General features: G+C 39.2%; 1 protein-coding gene across 2 annotated transcripts in view; it reads right to left on the bottom strand.

Annotated features, from left to right (window-relative positions):
- The window catches only part of Fbxo47 (F-box protein 47), a 34,326-nt gene extending 16,227 nt beyond the window's left edge, over nucleotides 1-18,099 (bottom strand). The window contains exons 1-5 of one of the 2 annotated variants that reach the window (XM_021177729.3): nucleotides 17,894-18,050; nucleotides 12,865-13,069; nucleotides 11,272-11,442; nucleotides 5,563-5,639; nucleotides 2,098-2,175 (exon numbers count right to left, since the gene is read on the bottom strand). In XM_021177729.3, coding sequence (XP_021033388.1) covers nucleotides 2,098-2,175; nucleotides 5,563-5,639; nucleotides 11,272-11,442; nucleotides 12,865-13,045 — 507 coding nt within the window. In that variant the 5' untranslated portion in view covers nucleotides 13,046-13,069; nucleotides 17,894-18,050. Of the gene's footprint in view, nucleotides 1-2,097; nucleotides 2,176-5,562; nucleotides 5,640-11,271; nucleotides 11,443-12,864; nucleotides 13,070-17,893 lie in introns of both variants that reach the window. The other variant, XM_085829585.1, reaches the window with a different exon arrangement.
- Nucleotides 18,100-18,777: the final 678 nt, after the last annotated feature.

Here is an 18,777-nt window from a genome sequence, read left to right as displayed (position 1 = left end):
AAATGAGACAAGGTCTCACTATGTAACCCTGGTTGGCCTTCAGAAGTCATTAGGTAAACCAGGGTAGCCTCTAATTTAAAGAGACTGACCTCTGCCTCTGCCTCCAGAGCATTGGGATTAAAGGTGTGTGCCACCATTCTTGGCCCCATACATAAATACTTAAAATGTTTAACTGTGTTTTAGTGGTTTAAAAAAAATAATCGGGCTGGTGAGATGGCTCAGCAGGTAAGAGCACCCGACTGCTCTTCCAAAGGTCCTTAGTTCAAATCCCAGCAACCACATGGTGGCTCACAACCATCTGTAACAAGATCTGACTCCCTCTTCTGGTGTGTCTGAAGACAGCTACAGTGTACTTACATATAATAAATAAATAAATCTTTAAAAAAAAAAATAAATAAAAAAAATAATCTTCTGGGACAGTGAGACTGCTCAGCAGGTAAAGGGGTAAAACCTAAGCCACAGGCAAAAGGAACACTGGCTTCCTAAATTGTCCCTCTGATATTTATACATACATACATTTAAATAATACATGCATGTGAACCATGTGTGTGCATGGTACCCACAGAGGTCAGAAGAGAGCTGAAAGACCTCCTACAACTGGAGTTGGGATGGTTGTGAGCCAGCATAGGCATGCTGGGAATTGAATCTGGGTCCTCTGGAAGAGTAGCCAGTCCCTCTAACTGCTGAGACATCTCTCCAGACCCACACATTTAAAAAAAAAAAAAAATCAGGTGGGCAATGGGGCGATGGTTGCGCCCAGCACTTGGGAGGCAGAGAGGTAGGTGATCTCTGAGTATGAGGCCAACTTGATCTAAAGAGCAAGTTCCAGGATAGCCAGGACTACACAGAGAAACCTTGTCTAGAAAAGTCAAAACAGACGGGTGTGGTGGCACACACCTTTAATCCCAGCACTCAAGAGGCAGAGGCAGGCAGATTTCTGAGTTCGAGACCAGCCTGGTCTACAGAGTGAGTTCCAGGACAGCCAGGGCTACACAGAGAAACCCTGTCTCGAAAAACAACAACAATAATAACAAAAAAGTCAAAACAAACAAACAAACAACCTTTAATCCCAGTACCCTACAATTTAACATTATTCCTTCTAGAATGAGGAAAATTGCTAAGCAGTGATTATTACTGGTGAAAGGAAATTGGTAGACAGGAGACAGGCCTGGGAGGGAGGCTTTTTACTTTATATCTTTTGTTCCTTTTGAATTATACATGAATCCATATTTTAGTACTTAATCCAAAGATAGAAAGTACAAAACAAATAAGAAAAAGTAAAAATCTGTCATGGAAGAGTGTTAGTAGGAAGTCCTAGAATTTGGGTGCGTGGGAGCCGGTGGCTGGCAGCTGGGATACAGCATAGGACTCTCTGGTGGAGTCCTGAGGTGTGTGCTAAATTTTAAATTAGGTAATTCACGTAGACAATTTAGAACAGTGTCTGCCATATAATATAAGACTTAACAAATGATACATTTCATTTTTATTTGTTTATCATTTTACCTGTAAGAGATTAGTGAAGATTTTGAAATAATAAATTGATTTCTAAAGTCACATTTCAAAAAAACTAGTCTACAAATTTAAATTCAAAATGCTCATAAAACAGTTAGATGTAGTGGTGAATGCCTTTAATCTCATCACTTAGGACTCGAGTAGCAAATCTCTGAGTTCAAGGTCATCTCGGTTTACAAAATGAGTTCCAAGACAACCAGAGCTACATAGTGACTCAAAAAAGCAAATAAAAAAAATCAAAAAATTATAACCCCATGTACATATGTACCACCTTTTGTCTCTTTAACTGCTATGGGCTTGGGCTGCAGCTTAGTGGTAGACTGCTTACCTAGTATCCCTAAGGACCTAGGTTCAATCCCCAGGTCACAGAAAGCAAACAAAAAAAGTTTTAGTACACTTGGATAGAGTAAATAAATGCTAGGCATTTCTCACCAGTTACAAAACCAACCAGACCCGTAACAAAGTGTAACATTGTTACTTTGCTTTAAGATTATTATACCTTCTATAACTCACACAGGGATGCCAAATGCTCTATTTGTTAACAGTTCAAAGCCATTCCTTTCATTCTTTCATTAAACAATGTACCTGTAAAAACATGCCGTAACATGATAATCCTAAACACTGCAAAGGAACTGAACAGCCACTGAATTTAAAGCAGGATACCTGTAAAGAGAGCAACTGTTAGAAGACATATACAACAAATAACTTGACACTCAGGTTTACTGGAGAAATCACACACAGCTGCCCCCTGACACAGGGCTTCAGAGGTTCACCTGCTATACCTCCCTCTGCTGAGATTAATGGCATGCACTACCATGCCTGGCTACTGGAGACATCTTGAAACAGAGTGTAACTCTTATTAAAGAAAAAACTCTGGGGCTGGCGAGATGGCTCAGCTGTTAAGAGCACTGGTTGCTCTTCCAGAGGTCCTGAGTTCAATTCCCAGCAACCACATGGTGGCTCACAACCATCTGTAATGGGATCCAGTGCCCTCTTCTGGCATGTCTGAAGAGAGCAACAGCGTGTGTATAAATAAAATAAAAATAAATAAATTAATTAAAAAAAAAAAAAAGCCGGGCGTGGTGGCGCACGCCTTTAATCCCAGCACTAGGGAGGCAGAGGCAGGCGGATTTCTGAGTTCGAGGCTAGCCTGGTCTACAAAGTGAGCTCCAGGACAGCCAGAGCTATAAAGAGAAACCCTGTCTCGAAAAACCAAAAAAAAAAAAAAAAAAAAAAAAAAAAAGAAAAAACTCTGGGCTAGAGGCATGGCTCCACAGTTAAAAGCACTGGCTGCTCTTTCAGAGGTCCTGAGTTCAGTTCCCAGCACCCAATTGATGGCTCACAACCATCTATTACTGTAGTCCCATGGGATCCAATGACCAAATGTGGTATGCAGATAGATAAAACGTCCACTTACATAAGATAAATCTTTTATAGCCAGGCATGGTGGTACTTGTCTTTAATCCCCAAAATTGGGTGGCAGAAGCAGTCAGATCTTTGTGAGCTCAAGGCCAGCTTTATCTACAGAGTGAGTTCCAGGACAGCCAGAGCTGTTTTACAGAAAAAAACTGTCTCAACCCCCCCTAACCCTCCCCCCAAAAACCCAAAAAGGTGGTGGCACACATACCACCTTTAACACACACCACATTTAACTCCAGTTCTTGGGAGGCAGAGGCAAGCAGAATGCCCAGCATCTATGTAAAAACAGCTGAGTATGGGATGGTTTTGGAGAGAGACATGTGGATCTCCAGGGCTCTCAGTTCAGCTAGACTACCTGAAACAGGATGCTTGAGCTCCAGGTTCAACAAGAGATATTTCCAAAACATAAGGCAGAGCCAAATCCCATCACTCAAGATGCTAGCCTAGTCTACATAGTGAGTTCCAGGCTACCCAAGGCTACATACTAAAACCCTATCTCAAAAACAAGCAAACAAACAAACACTGACACTAAAGCCTCCCCTCCCAAAACAATACAAAATATAAAGTAAAGGGGTTGGAGAGGTGGCTCAGCAGATTAGAGCACTTGCTACTTTTATAGAGAACCTGTGCTCAGTTCCCAGAACCCCCATGGTGACTCACAAACATCCACAGGCTCCAGTTCCAGGGGAGCTATGACCTCTTTGGACTTAATTTGACTTTAGCACTTTCCAGACATGTACATTATACACACACACACACACACACACACACACACACACACAGAGTGATGGCTCACAACCATCTGTAATGAGATCTGATGCCCTCTTCTGGTGTGTCTGAAGACAGCTACAGTGTATTCATATAAATAAAATAATCTTAAAAAAATCTATATACATGTATGTGTATATACATATACATACACACACACTCAGGCAACATATTCATATTCGTAAAAATAAATCTTATTAAAAGAAATAATGTGGAGAGCCAGGTCTGCTGGTATATGCCATTAATCCCAGAATTTAAGAGGCAGACCCAGCTGGATATCTGTGCTAGAGGCCAGTCCTTTTTTTTTTCTTTTTTTTTTCTCTTCCCTTTCCTTTCCTTTCCTTTCCTTTCCTTTCCTTTCCTTTCCTTTCCTTTCCTTTCCTTTCCTTTCCTTTCCTTTCCTTTCCTTTCCTTTCCTTTCATGTATGTGGTTGCTGGGAATTGAACTTAAGACCTTTGGAATAGCAGTCAGTGCTCTTAACTGCTGAGCTACTTCTCTAGCCCCAAGGCTAACAACAACAAAAGTGTAGACAAGTTTTCAGACATTAACTTATGGTCCTGACATGAACATATAGGTAAAGACACACACACACACACACACACACACACATTTTCAACCTGAAGATATAACTCAGTTATTGTTATATAGCATACAAGAGGTTCCATTTCCAGAATAGTAAAAACGAAAATCCCAATTCTCTACTGTTTTTTTTTTTTTTTTTTTTTTCTTTTCGAGACAAGGTTTCTCTGTGTAGCCCTGGCTGTCCTGGAACTCACTCTGTAGACCAGGCTGGCCTCGAACTCAGAAATCCGCCTGCCTCTGCCTCCCAAATGCTGGGATTAAAGGCGTGTGCCACAACGCCCGGCCCAGTTGGTTGTGGATAACTGAAATTGTGCACAAAAGAGATTACTATATTACATCATGTTATGTAATCTCCAAGTTATTGGTAAAGTGTTAGCTCATCATTGGTCAATTATTGGTGCTAATTCATGAAATCTTATTAGTTATAGATTTAGGGAGCTGGGCAGTGGTGGCACAGCCTTTAATCCCACCACTTTTAGGAGGCAGACACAGGTGGATCTGAGCCATCCCAGTCTAGAGCTTGTTCCAAGGCAGCCAAAGCTACACAGAGAAGCACTGTCTTTAAAAAATATATATATGTTTAGGAGTTAGAGAGATATTTTAGTGGTTAAGAGAGCCTGCTTTTCCTTCAGGGAATAGGAGTTGGATCCTAGTACCCACATCAGGTGGTTCACAACCACCTACAACTTCAGAGCATCTGACATCTTTTGGTTTCAATGGGCACCCACAAACAGAAACATACACATGCACACAACTGAAAAATAAAATAAATCCTGTCTTTAAAAGATAGGTTTGGGCTGGGCGTGGTGGTGCACACCTTTAATTCCAGCACTTGGGAGGCAGAGGCAGGCAGATTTCTGAGTTCGAGGCCAGCCTGGTCTACAAAGTGAGTTCCAGGAAAGCCAGGGCTATACAGAGAAACCCTGTCTCAAAAAAACCAAAAAAAAAAAAAAAAAAAAAAAAAAAAAAGATAGGTTTGGGGTTGGAGAGATGACTCAGCAGTTAAGGGCACTTGCTATTCTTATAGAGGATCCAGGTTTGACTTCCAGCATCCATATAGTGGCTCACAACTGCCTGCAGATCCAGTTCCAGGGGATCTGATGCCTTATTTTGGCTTCCATGGCCACTGGGCACATATGATACATATGCACACACACAGGCAAACCATTCACACATACATAAATCTGAAAAGATAGGCCTATAAAGAATATATGACACTAGTGAAACGTTATCTTTGCTGGAAATCGAGATTGTGAACTAATTCTGGTGTGTGACCTTACTTCTGAGAGTATCTTGTGAATGTACTTCAGTCTTTCCTTGGTGGGAAGCAGCAAGGTGCATCTTTTAAATAGTAGACCTGAGAAAGGAAAGAGACATAAGAAAAAGTGACAATGAAAGTTAAACTTACCAACAGCATAGTACAACAGTCCTTAAAAATTAAGTATGTCACACCACTGTAGACTATGATACAGTCTTTACACAAATATTTGGGGGGAACAATAAAAACAACATACACTGCATGGCAGTCATCAAGTGGTGCTGATGTCCATCTGGCTTTAGCAAAAGCCAAAAACTTGTGGTATAAATAATATAGGACACATGTCAGAGTGATTTAAAAAGATAAAATTATAAGGCATAAAGATATATTAGGGAAACTTTATCTTTACTCTGTAGAAAATACATTCTAGTAGCTCTTGGGATTAATCTCAAGTCATCAAAGGAAAACATTATGAAAACTGTGCAATATATGGAACGAATAGGAAGATATTGTTTTTCTTTCTCAAAATAGAAAAATTTAGCTGGGTGTGGTGACTCACACCTTTAAATAAATCCTATCACTTGGGAGGCAGAGGCAGGCAGAACTCTGAGTTTGAGGCCAGCCTGTTCTACAGAGCTAGTTGTTTCAGTACAGCCAAGGCTATAAAAAAAGTGTCTCAAAAAAACAAAAGAAGAAAGAAAGAAAAAAATATCAATGCATGCCTTTAATGCTAGTACTTGGAAGGCAGAGACAGATGGATCTCTGTGAGTTTGAGGCCAGACTAGTCTACATACTATGTTCCAAGACACAGGGATACACAGAGGCTCTGTCTCAAAAAACAAAACTAAAAGGAATATTTTATGTCATTATAAACTAAAAGGAATATTTTATGTCATTATTTAAAATTTCAGAGGTTAAAGTCAGTTCTGCTTACAGAAATTATATAGATTGGATTAAATAACCATCTCTCTCTTCAAAACTCAAACTTTTTTTTTTTTCTTTTAGAGACAGGGTTTCTGTATGTATCCTTGCTTGTACTGGAACTAGCTATGCAGACCAGGTTAGCCTTCAACTCATAAAGATCTGCCTGCCTTTGCCTCTGGGTACTGGGATTAAACATATGTACCACACATTAGGTTTTATTAAACCTTTATGTGTGTAAGTGTTTTGCCAGCATGTGTTATGTACACAGAGTTTTAGATCACCTGGAACTGGAGTCACAGATAGTTGTGAACCACTATGTGGGTGCTAGGAAACAAACCCCAGTCCTCTGCAAGAGCACTAAGGGCTCCTAACCACTGAGCCATCCCTCCAGCCTCTCAAGAGTTACTTTATAGGGCTAGTACATCAATACTGTATAGGATTCTGTATCATGACATTGAAAGAAAAAACTTTCCAATTTTTCAGTAAAATGTTCTTTGAACTACAGTGACAATGACCTATAATGTATGATTTATTTGCCCTAAGTATTATGTCTTCTTAAAATGGCAATACATTACTAACATTCCTGTAAGGACAAAGGCATTCAACTGAAAATGACATATATGGTAGGGAAAGATATACTTGAATATCACTTTCTCCAGTTTTTATTCTTTATATAATATAATCACCACTTCTCTACATTTAGCCCTTACATAATAACATGATTATATAATCCTGAAGAATCTATAGGAACCAAGTTTATTTTCAGAATTTGCTATGTTTGGGTACCACATGACCAGAATTGGATTTTTAAACATGAAGCCTCCTTATTTTTGCTTATAGGGAGTTATTCTCAGTGTTTGGCTTTAGTCTGAGTTCTTTTTCTTCCATGTCTTGGCATCGTGTCTCATGTTATATCATAGCTGGGACTGCAAGATACAACTGCATACTGGTTGTCTTTTCTACTGCAAATCTCTTATTTTTAAGAGTTTCAGTTTACCATAAAACCCTTGCATTTGGCTGACTGTTTTTTCTAAACACAGGTACTCTTTTTGTTAAAAGAGACCAGCTTCTTTTAAGTTCTTGAAGTAAAATAATGTCAGATGCAGTATTCTTTCTACATTGGCCATCTGCTGCTCTATTCAGCAGAAAATGCAAATTAAAATTTATAATGTTCAAAGTTAAGATTTTGAAAAATGTTATTTTAATATCTAAAAACAGGAACAGATCAGATGGGAATGAAAGCATGGGAAAACACTGAGTATGTCAAATGTTTACCAAAAAAACCAACTATAAAACAGGTGTCTACAAAACACTGATTAGAAAATTAAAGCTAATATATAATCAAACCTATTTTGAAGATTTGGTGTTAAGATCAAGTTTTTAAATTGAATTACTCATATAATTATCATTTTTTTTGTTGTTGTTTTCAATGTGAAATTGAGGATAGAACCCAGGGCCTTATTTATTTATTTATTTATTTGAGACTGTAGCCCAGGCTGCCCTCAGACTCACTATGTAACTGAGATGGCCTTGAACTTCTCATTCTACTCCCTTCATTTCTCCAGTGCTGTGATTAACAGGCTTGGGCCATAACCTAGGCAAGTACTCTGCCACTGGGCTCTATTCACAGACAATATAATTAGGTTTGCTAAGCAGTGGAGAATTGATCAGAAAAAAAAAAATCCTTTAGCGCAAACCCAAAAGACAATAATCAAATACTTACCAGATTCAATTATAGGATTTACCAAATTACTTATAAATACTGAAACCAATAACACTGTATTCAGACTTTAAAAAAAATTATAAGTCAGGTGTTAGTGGTGCACAACTTTAATCTCAGGACCTGGGAAGCAGTGGGAGGTGAATCTCTGAATTGAAGACCAGTCTGGTCTACAGAGTTAATTTCAAGACAGCAAGGGCTACACAGTAAGACTGTCTCAAAACCCAACCAACCAAAATAAAAAATTAAAAACATTTATTTATTTATCTATCCATCTATATGTTTTCTCTGCATGTATCAGAGGCAGTCAGTAGAGGGTGTTGAATCCCCTGGAACTGGCGTGAGAGGGCTGTAAGTAACCATGAAGACGCTGGGAACCAAACACAGGCCCTCCAGAAGAACAGTCAGGACTCTCATTCCTTCTCCAGCCCTAGACTATTTTCTTCCTTCTTTTCTCCTTTTCCTCTCTTTCCTTTCCTTTCCTTTCCTTTCCTTTCCTTTCCTTTCCTTTCCTTTCCTTTCCTTTCCTTTCCTCTCTTTCCTTTCCTTTCCTTTTTCCTTTCCTTTCTTTCCTTTCCTTTCCTCTCTTTCCTTTTTCCTTTCCTTTCCTTTCCTCTCTTTCCTTTTTCCTTTCCTTTCCTTTCCTCTCTTTCCTTTTTCCTTTCCTCTCTTTCCTTTTTCCTTTCCTTTCCTCTCTTTCCTTTTTCCTTTCCTTTCCTTTCCTCTCTTTCCTTTTTCCTTTCCTTTCCTCTCTTTCCTTTTTCCTTTCCTTTCCTTTCTTTCCTTTTTCCTTTCCTTTCCTTTCCTCTCTTTCCTTTTTCCTTTCCTTTCCTTTCCTCTCTTTCCTTTTTCCTTTCCTTTCCTTTCCTCTCTTTCCTTTTTCCTTTCCTTTCCTTTCCTCTCTTTCCTTTTTCCTTTCCTTTCCTTTCCTTTCCTTTCCTTTCCTCTCTTTCCTTTTTCCTTTCCTTTCCTTTCCTTTCCTTTCCTTTCCCTTCCTTTCCTTTCCTTTCCTTTCCTCTTTTTGTGCTATTAGAGATTGAACCTAGATCTTTTGTTTGTTTTGGTTTTTGAGACAGGGTTTCTCTGTATAGCCCTGGTTGTCCTGGAACTCACTTTCTCACTCTGTGTTCAGGCTGGCCTTGAACTCAGAAATCCGCCTGCCTCTGCTCCCAAGTGCTGGGATTACAGGCGTGTGCCACCATGCCTGGCTTATAAATATTTTTTTAAAAAGGGAAGAAAAATGATATAGCATTTCCTTTGATAAGATCAACTTAGTTACAGCATAATAATTTGTTAGTAAATGTATAGAGTACTTAAAAAAGAAAATCACAGATTCTGATAAGAGAATAATGATTTTCCTGTAGTGTCTGTAAATGCACTCCTGTATTCTAAAAGGCAAGACTCACTCAACTTACTTCATCTTTATTTCCCAACAACATCCTGATATTTGGTTTTATTGTCACGTTTTGGTTAATTATATTTTACCTTCATAGTTAAATGGGTATCATTAGTCAAACTGAAATTAGAATTTTATTTCTGCACTATAGGGAAAATGAAATCAATGAGTGAAGTAAGAGATACAAATTATTTTATATCAAGGGAAGAAAAATGGGGCTGGAGAGATGGCTCAGCAGTTAAGAGCACTGACTGCTCTCCCAGAGGTCCTGAGTTCAATTCCCAGCAAACACATGGTGGCTCACAACCATCTGTAATGGAATACAATGCCCTCTTCTGGTGTGTCTGACAATAGCAATAGTGTACTCATATAAAATAAATAAATTTTTTAAAAAGGAAAGAAAAATACTACAGCATTTCCTTTGATAAGGTCAACTTAGTTACAGCATAATTATTTGTGAGTAAATGTGTAGAGTACTTAAAAAAGAAAATCAAGCCAGGCAGTGGTGGCGAACACCTTTAATTCCAGCACTCGGGAGGCAGAGGCAGGCAGATTTCTGAGTTCAAGGCCAGCCTGGTATACAAAGTGAGTTCCAGGACAGCCAGGGCTATACAGAAAACCCTGTCTTGAAAAAAACCAAAAATAAATACATACATACATACATAAAAATAAAAAAGAAAATCACAGATTCTGATAAGAGAATAATGATTTTCCTATAGTATGTTTAATGTATACATTTAAGAACTAGATTATGTCTGTAAAGGAATATAAGTACAGAATAAAATTTAGCTGGATATGGTGATGCATGCTTTTAATCCTAGCAATCAGGAGACAAAGGCAGGCAGACCTTTGTGAATTCAAGGCCAGCCTGGTCTACAGTTTCAAGACAGCCAAGCAACAGAGAAATCCTGTCTCAAACAAAAACAAAAACAAAAACAAAACACAAACAAAACAAAACCCCCAAACCAAAACAAAAAACCAACCAACAACCAAAACCTCTCTAAGTCACAAGGAACAGAGGCAAAACACAGAGAAAAGACATCAATTCCCTAAGCTATACTACCTAAACACTGTATCTTTGTGTACTCATTAGGACAGGCACTTTATATTAAAGATAATTTAACTAGTTAGGGCTAGGTATCTGCCCCTTCCCCCCCAGACAAGGTTTCAAGATGGTGTTTATGGCCATTATGACTGCGAACTTGTGATCCTCCTGCCTCTACTTCCTAAGTACTGGGACAACTGGCAAGTGTCACAAACACCCAGTTTATGGGTTGCTAGGGATGAAACACAGCAATTTGTTGCTAGGCAACACTCAACCTATTGAGCTGCACTCTCAATCCTATAAAGGTGTTTTGAGAAGAGTCTCATGCCTTTCTTCAGGCTGACCTGGAACTCAAGAACTCACTATGGGGTGCAAGCTGGGCTCAAAGTGTGATTCTCTGGTTTTGGTTTTTTCAAATGCTAGAGTTACAAGTGTGAGCCACCTTGTTCAGCTTTCATCTTTAAAATACGTAGGATTACTGTTAAGGTCTTTACACTGAAAATAAAAATATTATAGAAAAAAGGAAAATTTCCAGGAAACAAGACTGTTTCTCTATAAGCCACTAGCTTTAGAGAATTATATAATAATTATATAATAAAATACAGCTATCAATACTCTTTGTTACAGTGTGCATTTCATAAATTACCTAGAGCTCTGTAGTGCTCCAGTAGAGCAGTCTCTTCTTTTGTGCCAGGCAGATCAAGGTCATGAAAGTTCTGTAGTAAAAGTCTCCTACTTCCAGATGAGGTTGAGATATAATTAATTATGTGCTGGCTGACTGTTTTAGACACCATACTTAACATGCCAATATCTTTCACTATCAAAAAGAAATAAATGTATATATATATGAGTACAAATTATTTAAATCACTGTTAGCAAATTTTATCAACTAAAGTTAACTCACAATAATACAAATTACTTAAAAGAAAGCATCATGATTCGTACAGTATATTAACTTGTAAACTAACTTAATAATACACCTAGTGACAGCACTTGGGATGCTAAGGAGGCAAATTGCCAGGTGTTTGAAGCCAGTCTGAGCTGTAGAGTAAGTTCCAGGACAGCCTGGGCTATAAGAAAGAGCCTGTTTCAAAAAACAAAAAAATGGTAAATATGCCCACTGCTTTAAAAAAAATCTTAGCCGGGCGTGGTGGCGCACGCCTTTAATCCCAGCACTCGGGAAGCAGAGGCAGGTGGATTTCTGAGTCTGGTCTACAAAGTGAGTGCCAGGACAGCCAGGGCTACACAGAGAAACCCTGTCTCGAAAAACAAAAAAACAAACAAACAAAAAAAAATCTTAATATTGTTTTAAATCTAGTTCTTAATAATTAAAAACTAATATTGTAAAATATTGTGTAATAAGTATTGCAAAATAATAAGCTATCATTTTATTACTGTTCAGATAATTTAGAGGTGGTAGTATTTTTGGGGGTTTTGGTAATTTTTTTGTTTTTGTTTTCCCTGTGTAGCCCTGGCGATCCTTGAACTCATTCTGTATACCATGCTTGCATAGGACTCAAGAGATCTACCTGCTTCTACCTCCCAAGTGCTGGATTTAAAGGCCTGTGCCACTATACAAGGTTTTTTTTTGTTTGTTTGTTTTTGTTTTTGGGTGGTTTGTTTTGTTTTTTAAATAAGATCTTGTTATATAGCCCAGGCTGGCCTGATATTTGTAATCTTGCCTTAGCTCCTTGGTTCTGAACTTCAGGTATGTGCTGAATCCAGCCTACAGTATCTTTACAAAATGTGAACATTATGGTGGGCAGTGTTCATGGAGTTGCCAAGCCTGCTGCCTCTTGTAGTCTACTAAATAAATGTTTCTGTTGAATAAAGACACAGAGAGAGGAAAGAGGCAGAGGAAGAGGGAAAGTGAATAGAATTTTACATTTAATTTTAGCTAAAAGAGGAGCCGTTGGTAGACCCTTAGAAAATAAACTCAAGGGGGCTGGAGAGATGGTCAAGGGTGCTGACTGCTCTTCCAGAGGTCCCAAGTTCAATTCCCAGCAACCACACGGTGGCTCACAACCATCTATGATGGGATCTGATGCCCTCTTTTGGTGGGTGAAAGAAAGCTACAGTGTATTCATATAAATGAATAAATCTTTAAAGAAAAAAAAAAAGAAACTCAAAATAAATGTTATTATTAACACAGACAAAATAAAGAGAACAAGATAATACTTGGGGAAAATTATAATAGCCTACTATCTTATATAATCTACTTTTAGGTCTCAAACCTCACCTGACAAGTATCTTAAAATTATGTGTAATATTTCCAATGGTAAGACTTTAAAATTTCCAAGTGTAGATAAGAGTTGAGGATCCGAATCAAGGGTGTTGCAAAAATAGCTGGAGTGATGATTAGAACGTCTAGATTTTTGCTTGGGTATCAAAGTGAAACTGGTATTTACTCTAGACGCCATCTTCTCTTATCCCATGAATTTATCCTGGTTAGGAAAATAAAGCACAGGGTACAAAGAAAGAAAATTAAGTTCATGAAGTTGTTTCTTTTTAAATTAAGAGTCACATTTTCTGTTCTTTTTCCCATCTTGTTTTTCTCATCAAGTCCAGGGCCTGGAGCATGGCAGAAAGCACTCTACAAAGTGAGATATAGCCCTAGCCCACAAGTGTACATTTTGATGGGTAACACCTGTCTTTCTATGTTACAAAATATTTATTATAATGTCCAATTATGGCACACCCATCAGTAGAGTCTCTTTATCCATCTCAGCATTATCTGAAAAACTTTTAAATCCTCAACACCTTTTGGCATCCTATCTATTCTTAGAATAAGACTTTTAGTAAGAAATTAAAACATTTAAAATTAGGTGTGGAAGCAAATGCCAGTGTTGGAGGCAGAAGGATTACAAGTTCACAGCCAGGCAGGGTTGTTGAGACCCTGTGTGAAAATCTAACAAACCAAAAAGAAATCAAACATGTAATTGCATGAAATATATTCTAAGAAAAGAAAAAAGCAAAATAGGAAAAACATAAAAGATTCAATACAGTTTAACTTGTGCGCAAACTAATAGACTACTGCCAAAATAAATCCTTTTGCAACCTGAATTCACTGTCCAGTATGAATTTTTGTAAGGATGAGGAACATGGTGGGGGAGGAAAGAGAAAAAAAAAAAAAGCTATTGCCTATTGCAGCATAAAATATGCTGAATACCCTTGAGTCCCTGGGGTTTAATCACAGTCCTACAAGATTAAAAGGACAAACAAATCCTTGTAATATACATCTGTCATCAGTATATTTCAGTTACTGCTTTTTTTTTTTTTTTTTTTTTTTTTTGTGAGACAGGGTCTCTGTACTTAGGTCTGGTTTTCTGGAACTCTCTGTGTAGATCAGGCTGTTGTGGAGCTCACAGAGATCTACCTGCCTTTGCCTCCTGAGTGTTGGGATTAAAGGCATGTACCATCAGGTCTGGTTTACTTTTACAATTTTTATAGATTAAAAAATTAGAGTATTGGGGCTGATGAGATGGCTCAGCGGGTAAGAGCACTGACTGCTCTTGTGAGGTCCTAGTTCAAATCCCAGCAACCACAGAGTGGCTTACAACCACCCGTAATGAGATATGACCCCCTCTTCTGGTGCATCTGAAGACAGCTACAGCCAGGCGGTGGTGTCATATGCCTTTAATCCCAGCACTTTGGAGGCAGAGGCAGGTGGATTTCGGAGTTCGAGGCCAGACGGGTCTACAGAGTGAGTTCCAAGACAGACAGGGCTATACAGAGAAATCCTGTCTCAAAAAACAAAACAAAACAAACAAAAAAAAAAAAGACAGCTACAGTGTACTTATGAATAATAATAAATAAATCTTAAAAATCTTTTTTAAAATTAGAGTATTAATATGGCTTTAAATATATGTAAGAATTAAAAAAAATTTTTATTTCATTAAAACTAGATACCTCCCAGCACGTGGGAGGTAGAGACAGGAGGATTTCTGAGTTGCAGGCCAGCCTGATCTACAAAGTGAGTTCCAGGACATCCAGGGCTATACAGTGAAACCCTGTCTCAAAAAAAAAAAAAAAAAAAAGAAAGAGAAACAAACAAACAAAAAAGAAACCCTGTCTCGGAAAAAAAAAAAAAACCCAAACAAACAAACAAACTAGATACAGATAAGCTTCTGTTACAAACTAAGTAAAAACAGCTGGGCAGTGGTTGGGAGGCAGAGGCAGGCAGATTTCTGTGTTCAAGCTTAGCCTGGTCTACAGAGTGAGTTCCAGGACAGCAGAGTAACCCTGTCTCAAAAAACCAACCAACCAACCAACCAAACCAAAAAAACTCCCAAAAAACCCAAATCAAACCAAACCAAATAAAACAAAACACCCAAACAGTAAAAACAAACATTTTAATTTTAGAGCAATTTAATTGTACCACCTAATCCAATCTAATAGATTTAAATGTATCACCTGAATATAATAAATTAAAACTGGTAATAATCCTATTGCTAGTTGTGTGCGGAATAATAAGCAGTGACATTGAAGTTTTGGAAATTTCTATTCACATCAAATTATTTTGTAGGAGATTTGGGGAAAGAGCTTAACTATGTGGGTACTGCTTCAGTCTTCGAAGTACTGGGATTAAAGGTATATTATCATTGCATCTCACTTAAAATAAATTTATACTGTCGAGTAAGAGGTGAATAATACAATTCCTTTCCAGTTTTTGTTAATAACAGTTACAGATAAGTCTTAGTAAGGGCTTACAGGGCTTGATTTTACAGTCATTTCCTAAAGGGAATTTGTTAAATATGATATTAAAATCATTGATTATTTGCTTATACTAAACTCTGTTCTTCTAGTTAGAAAACCGTACATTTTGTTTTGGAACTCCAATCTAAGGTCTCTAAAGGAATGGGAAGCAACAACTAAGACAGTCCATCAAAGAGTTACAATATAGCTGAGAAAAATATTGTTTTTCTTTTCTATACAAAGTAACTTATAAACCACATTGATACTTATCTATCTTGTAATGTTACATCTTAGTTTACAAGTCAAAATTGTTACACTTTTTCTTTTTTGTCCAGACAAGGTTTCTCTGTGTAGTCTTGGCTGTCCTGAGCTGTTACACATTTGAAAACATACAAACTATTTCTCAGTTAAAAAACATAATCTGGGGGCTGGAGAGATGGCTCAACAGTTGGGAGCACTGACTGCTCTTCCAGGGGTCCTGAGTTCAAATCCCAGCAACCACATGAGAGCTCACAACCATCTGTAATGGAGTCGGATGCCTTCTTCTGGTGTGTCTGAAGACAGCTACAGTGTACTCATAAAATAAAATAAATCTTTAAAAAAAAACATAATCTGAACCTTCATTAAAATAATTGTGAAGTACCTGGGCGTGGTGGCACACGCCTTTAATCCCAGCACTCGGGAGGCAGAGGCAGGCGGATTTCTGAGTTCGAGGCCAGCCTGGTCTACAAAGTGAGTTCCAGGACAGCCAGGGCTATACAGAGAAACCCCGTCTCGGATAAAAAAAAAAAAAAAATTGTGAAGCAAGGTGGTGGTGGGAGGCAGAGGCAGGTAGATCTCTGGGTCTGAAGCTAGCCTGATCTACAAAACTATTTCCAGAACACCGAAGACTACCCAGAGAAATCTTGTCTCAAAAATCAACCAACCAAACAAAATGACTATAGTTTTGCTTTACTTCAGATTTCAGTGAAATTTCAGATTAGTAATTGTAAAAATGGCTACATTTACCCAATATGTTTATTACACAGCTAAGGGAAAGAAAACTAAATTCACTCATGTATTTTGTTTATATTACTGTGAAAATTGTATTTATGTATTTATTTTCGACAAAAAGGTAAGGATTCATACTATTTGTAATCTTGTTACAATTTAATTCTATGCCAATACATCTATTTCTACAAGAATATGTATTTTAGTATCCGCATGTAATTCCAAGTGGAAAAATTCAATCAGAATTGAATAAAAAGGTTGTTTTTAATTTTAATTTTTCTTTCGTTCTCTTTCTTTCTTACTTTTTTTTTTTTTCTTATTTTCTCTGTGTAATAATGCTGGCTGTCCTGGGACACACTCAGTAGACCAAGCTGGCCTCGAACTCACAGATCCACCTGCCTCTGCCTACCAAGTGTTGAGATTAAGGGCGTGCAATACCACTGCCATGCTTACTACAGAATTTTCAAGTATTTTTACTATAATAAAACATAAATTTGCCTCTTCTTCCAGAAGCTTCCATCCTAGTCAGACTAGGGTGGGGCTAAACAACCTCCTCCCAGGGGTCTTTATTACCTAAGGGTATAGACATAACGTGTATGTATAATTTTTCACTTAAATCTCTGAGAGGAAAAAAAAAAAAAAAGCCTGATCCCAGTTATTTCAAAACTTAGACTAAGCTGGGCGTGGTGGCGCACACCTTTAATCCCAGCACTGGGGAGGCAGAGGCAGGCGGATTTCTGAGTTCGAGGCCAGCCTGGTCTACAAAGTGAGTTCCAGGACAGCCAGGGCTACACAGAGAAACCCTGTCTCGAAAAACAAAACAAAAACAAAACAAAACAAACAAACAAACAAACCAAACAAACTTAGATTAAACTGGCGAACAGCTATAGTCCCAGCACAAGGGAGACAAAGGCTGAGTTCGAGGTCACCCTGGTCTGTGGGAGTCTAACAGTGCAAGTCCCACAACAGCTGGGGTGGTTTCACAAAGAAACACTGTCGTGGAAACAAACTAACAAACAAAAAAAAGCCAACAAAACAAAAGAAAACAAAACCCCAACATCAACAAAAACCCAACCAAAACAATTTTAAGTCTCCCTTTCCTCCCTCAGACCTATCTTAGGGGTGGAGGAGCGCAGGATTTTGTGGAAACAGTACCTATTTCCTACCAAACGCTTCCTGCTTTCCCCTTAGCCTGAAGGTACGAAGCGCACAAGCCCTGTGACAATGGGATACAGTTTTTCCCTTGTGGATCCCCGGCGGGCGTGGAACTCTCGAGCCTCCTGCCTCGGCCTCCGAGGAGCCGGGTGACAGGCAGCACTGCCCCGCCCACGCACCGAGAACCGGGCGGGTCTAAGGGCGCCGACCTCGTCCCTGCCCCCACACCCCCTTCCGGAGGGGAAAAAACACCCCAGCAAGTCACCGCGCTTTGTCTTAACGTTCCTTTGCCAGCGCTCAACACCGCCAAAGAGGTCACCTAGGGAACCAGAGCAGAAATTGGCCCGCATAAAAATCAAATAGGACCTGCTGACAAACACGCAATTATTTCTACCGGGAAGTACTGGGGAAGATAAAACACTAGTTACCACAGATTTCGACAGTTTTTCCGGCTACAGTATCACAGGAAAGTGGGATTTAGTCGTCTCGTCCCACCATCCTCAGATTTCACAAATACTTAAAAATAAAAATTAAAAATTAAAAATTAAAAAAAAAAATCTCCTCAGGCTTTTCCCGCCAGATAATGGGGGCGGATCCTGCTCCGCTCTCTCCGCTCCGCCCCGGAGCTGTGTCCTCAGCTCTCGGGCGCCCCCGTCGACTCAAGTAGATTTTAGAATTCTCCCAGGAGCCCCAGCGGGAGGAGGCTCCGCCCCCTCATGAATATCGAGCAGCCTCGCCTCTGCCCCTCCCCTCATGAATATTCAGAGCTCTCCCAGGAGCCCCCCTGCGGGCGGAGCCTCTCACCCTCTCTGGAAAGGACGAGACGCCCGGAGCCTCAGCTCTTTTGCCTCCTCTCTTGAATCGCTCGGAGCACTCCCAGGAGCCCACGAGGCCCCACCCCCTCGCGAATAGAAAGAAACCTCGGCTCTTCAGTCTTTCCCTTATGAATACCCAGAACCTTCTCGGGAAACGCCCCCAAGGAGGCCACGCCCCTTCGTGAATACTAAGCAGAGGCTCCCATGGTGCCCTCCTGTTCAGGGATGTTATTCGGAGTGAGGCCCTTAAAGCCCGTGCTACCTCCATTTTAGACACCAAGTTGCTGAACGGGAGAAACGGAAGCTCTTAAGGTGGGGTAAGTGGGGAGGCTGTAAATGGAGATCTCAAACTTGGAGGAGTCATACGCTCCACAACGTTTTTTTACACTCGGGTTTTAAAAAATGATTTTATGTACTTTATGTTTAGGAGTCCCCCACTGTAGCTGTCTTCAGACACCCCAGAAGAGGGCATCAGTTCTCATCACAGATGGTTGTAA

The sequence above is a fragment of the Mus caroli genome, unplaced genomic scaffold, assembly GCF_978045245.1.
Source record: "Mus caroli unplaced genomic scaffold, Mus_caroli_1 scaffold_13, whole genome shotgun sequence".
NCBI classification, from domain to species: domain Eukaryota; kingdom Metazoa; phylum Chordata; class Mammalia; order Rodentia; family Muridae; genus Mus; species Mus caroli.
This window is presented reverse-complemented; position numbering and strand designations above follow the sequence as displayed.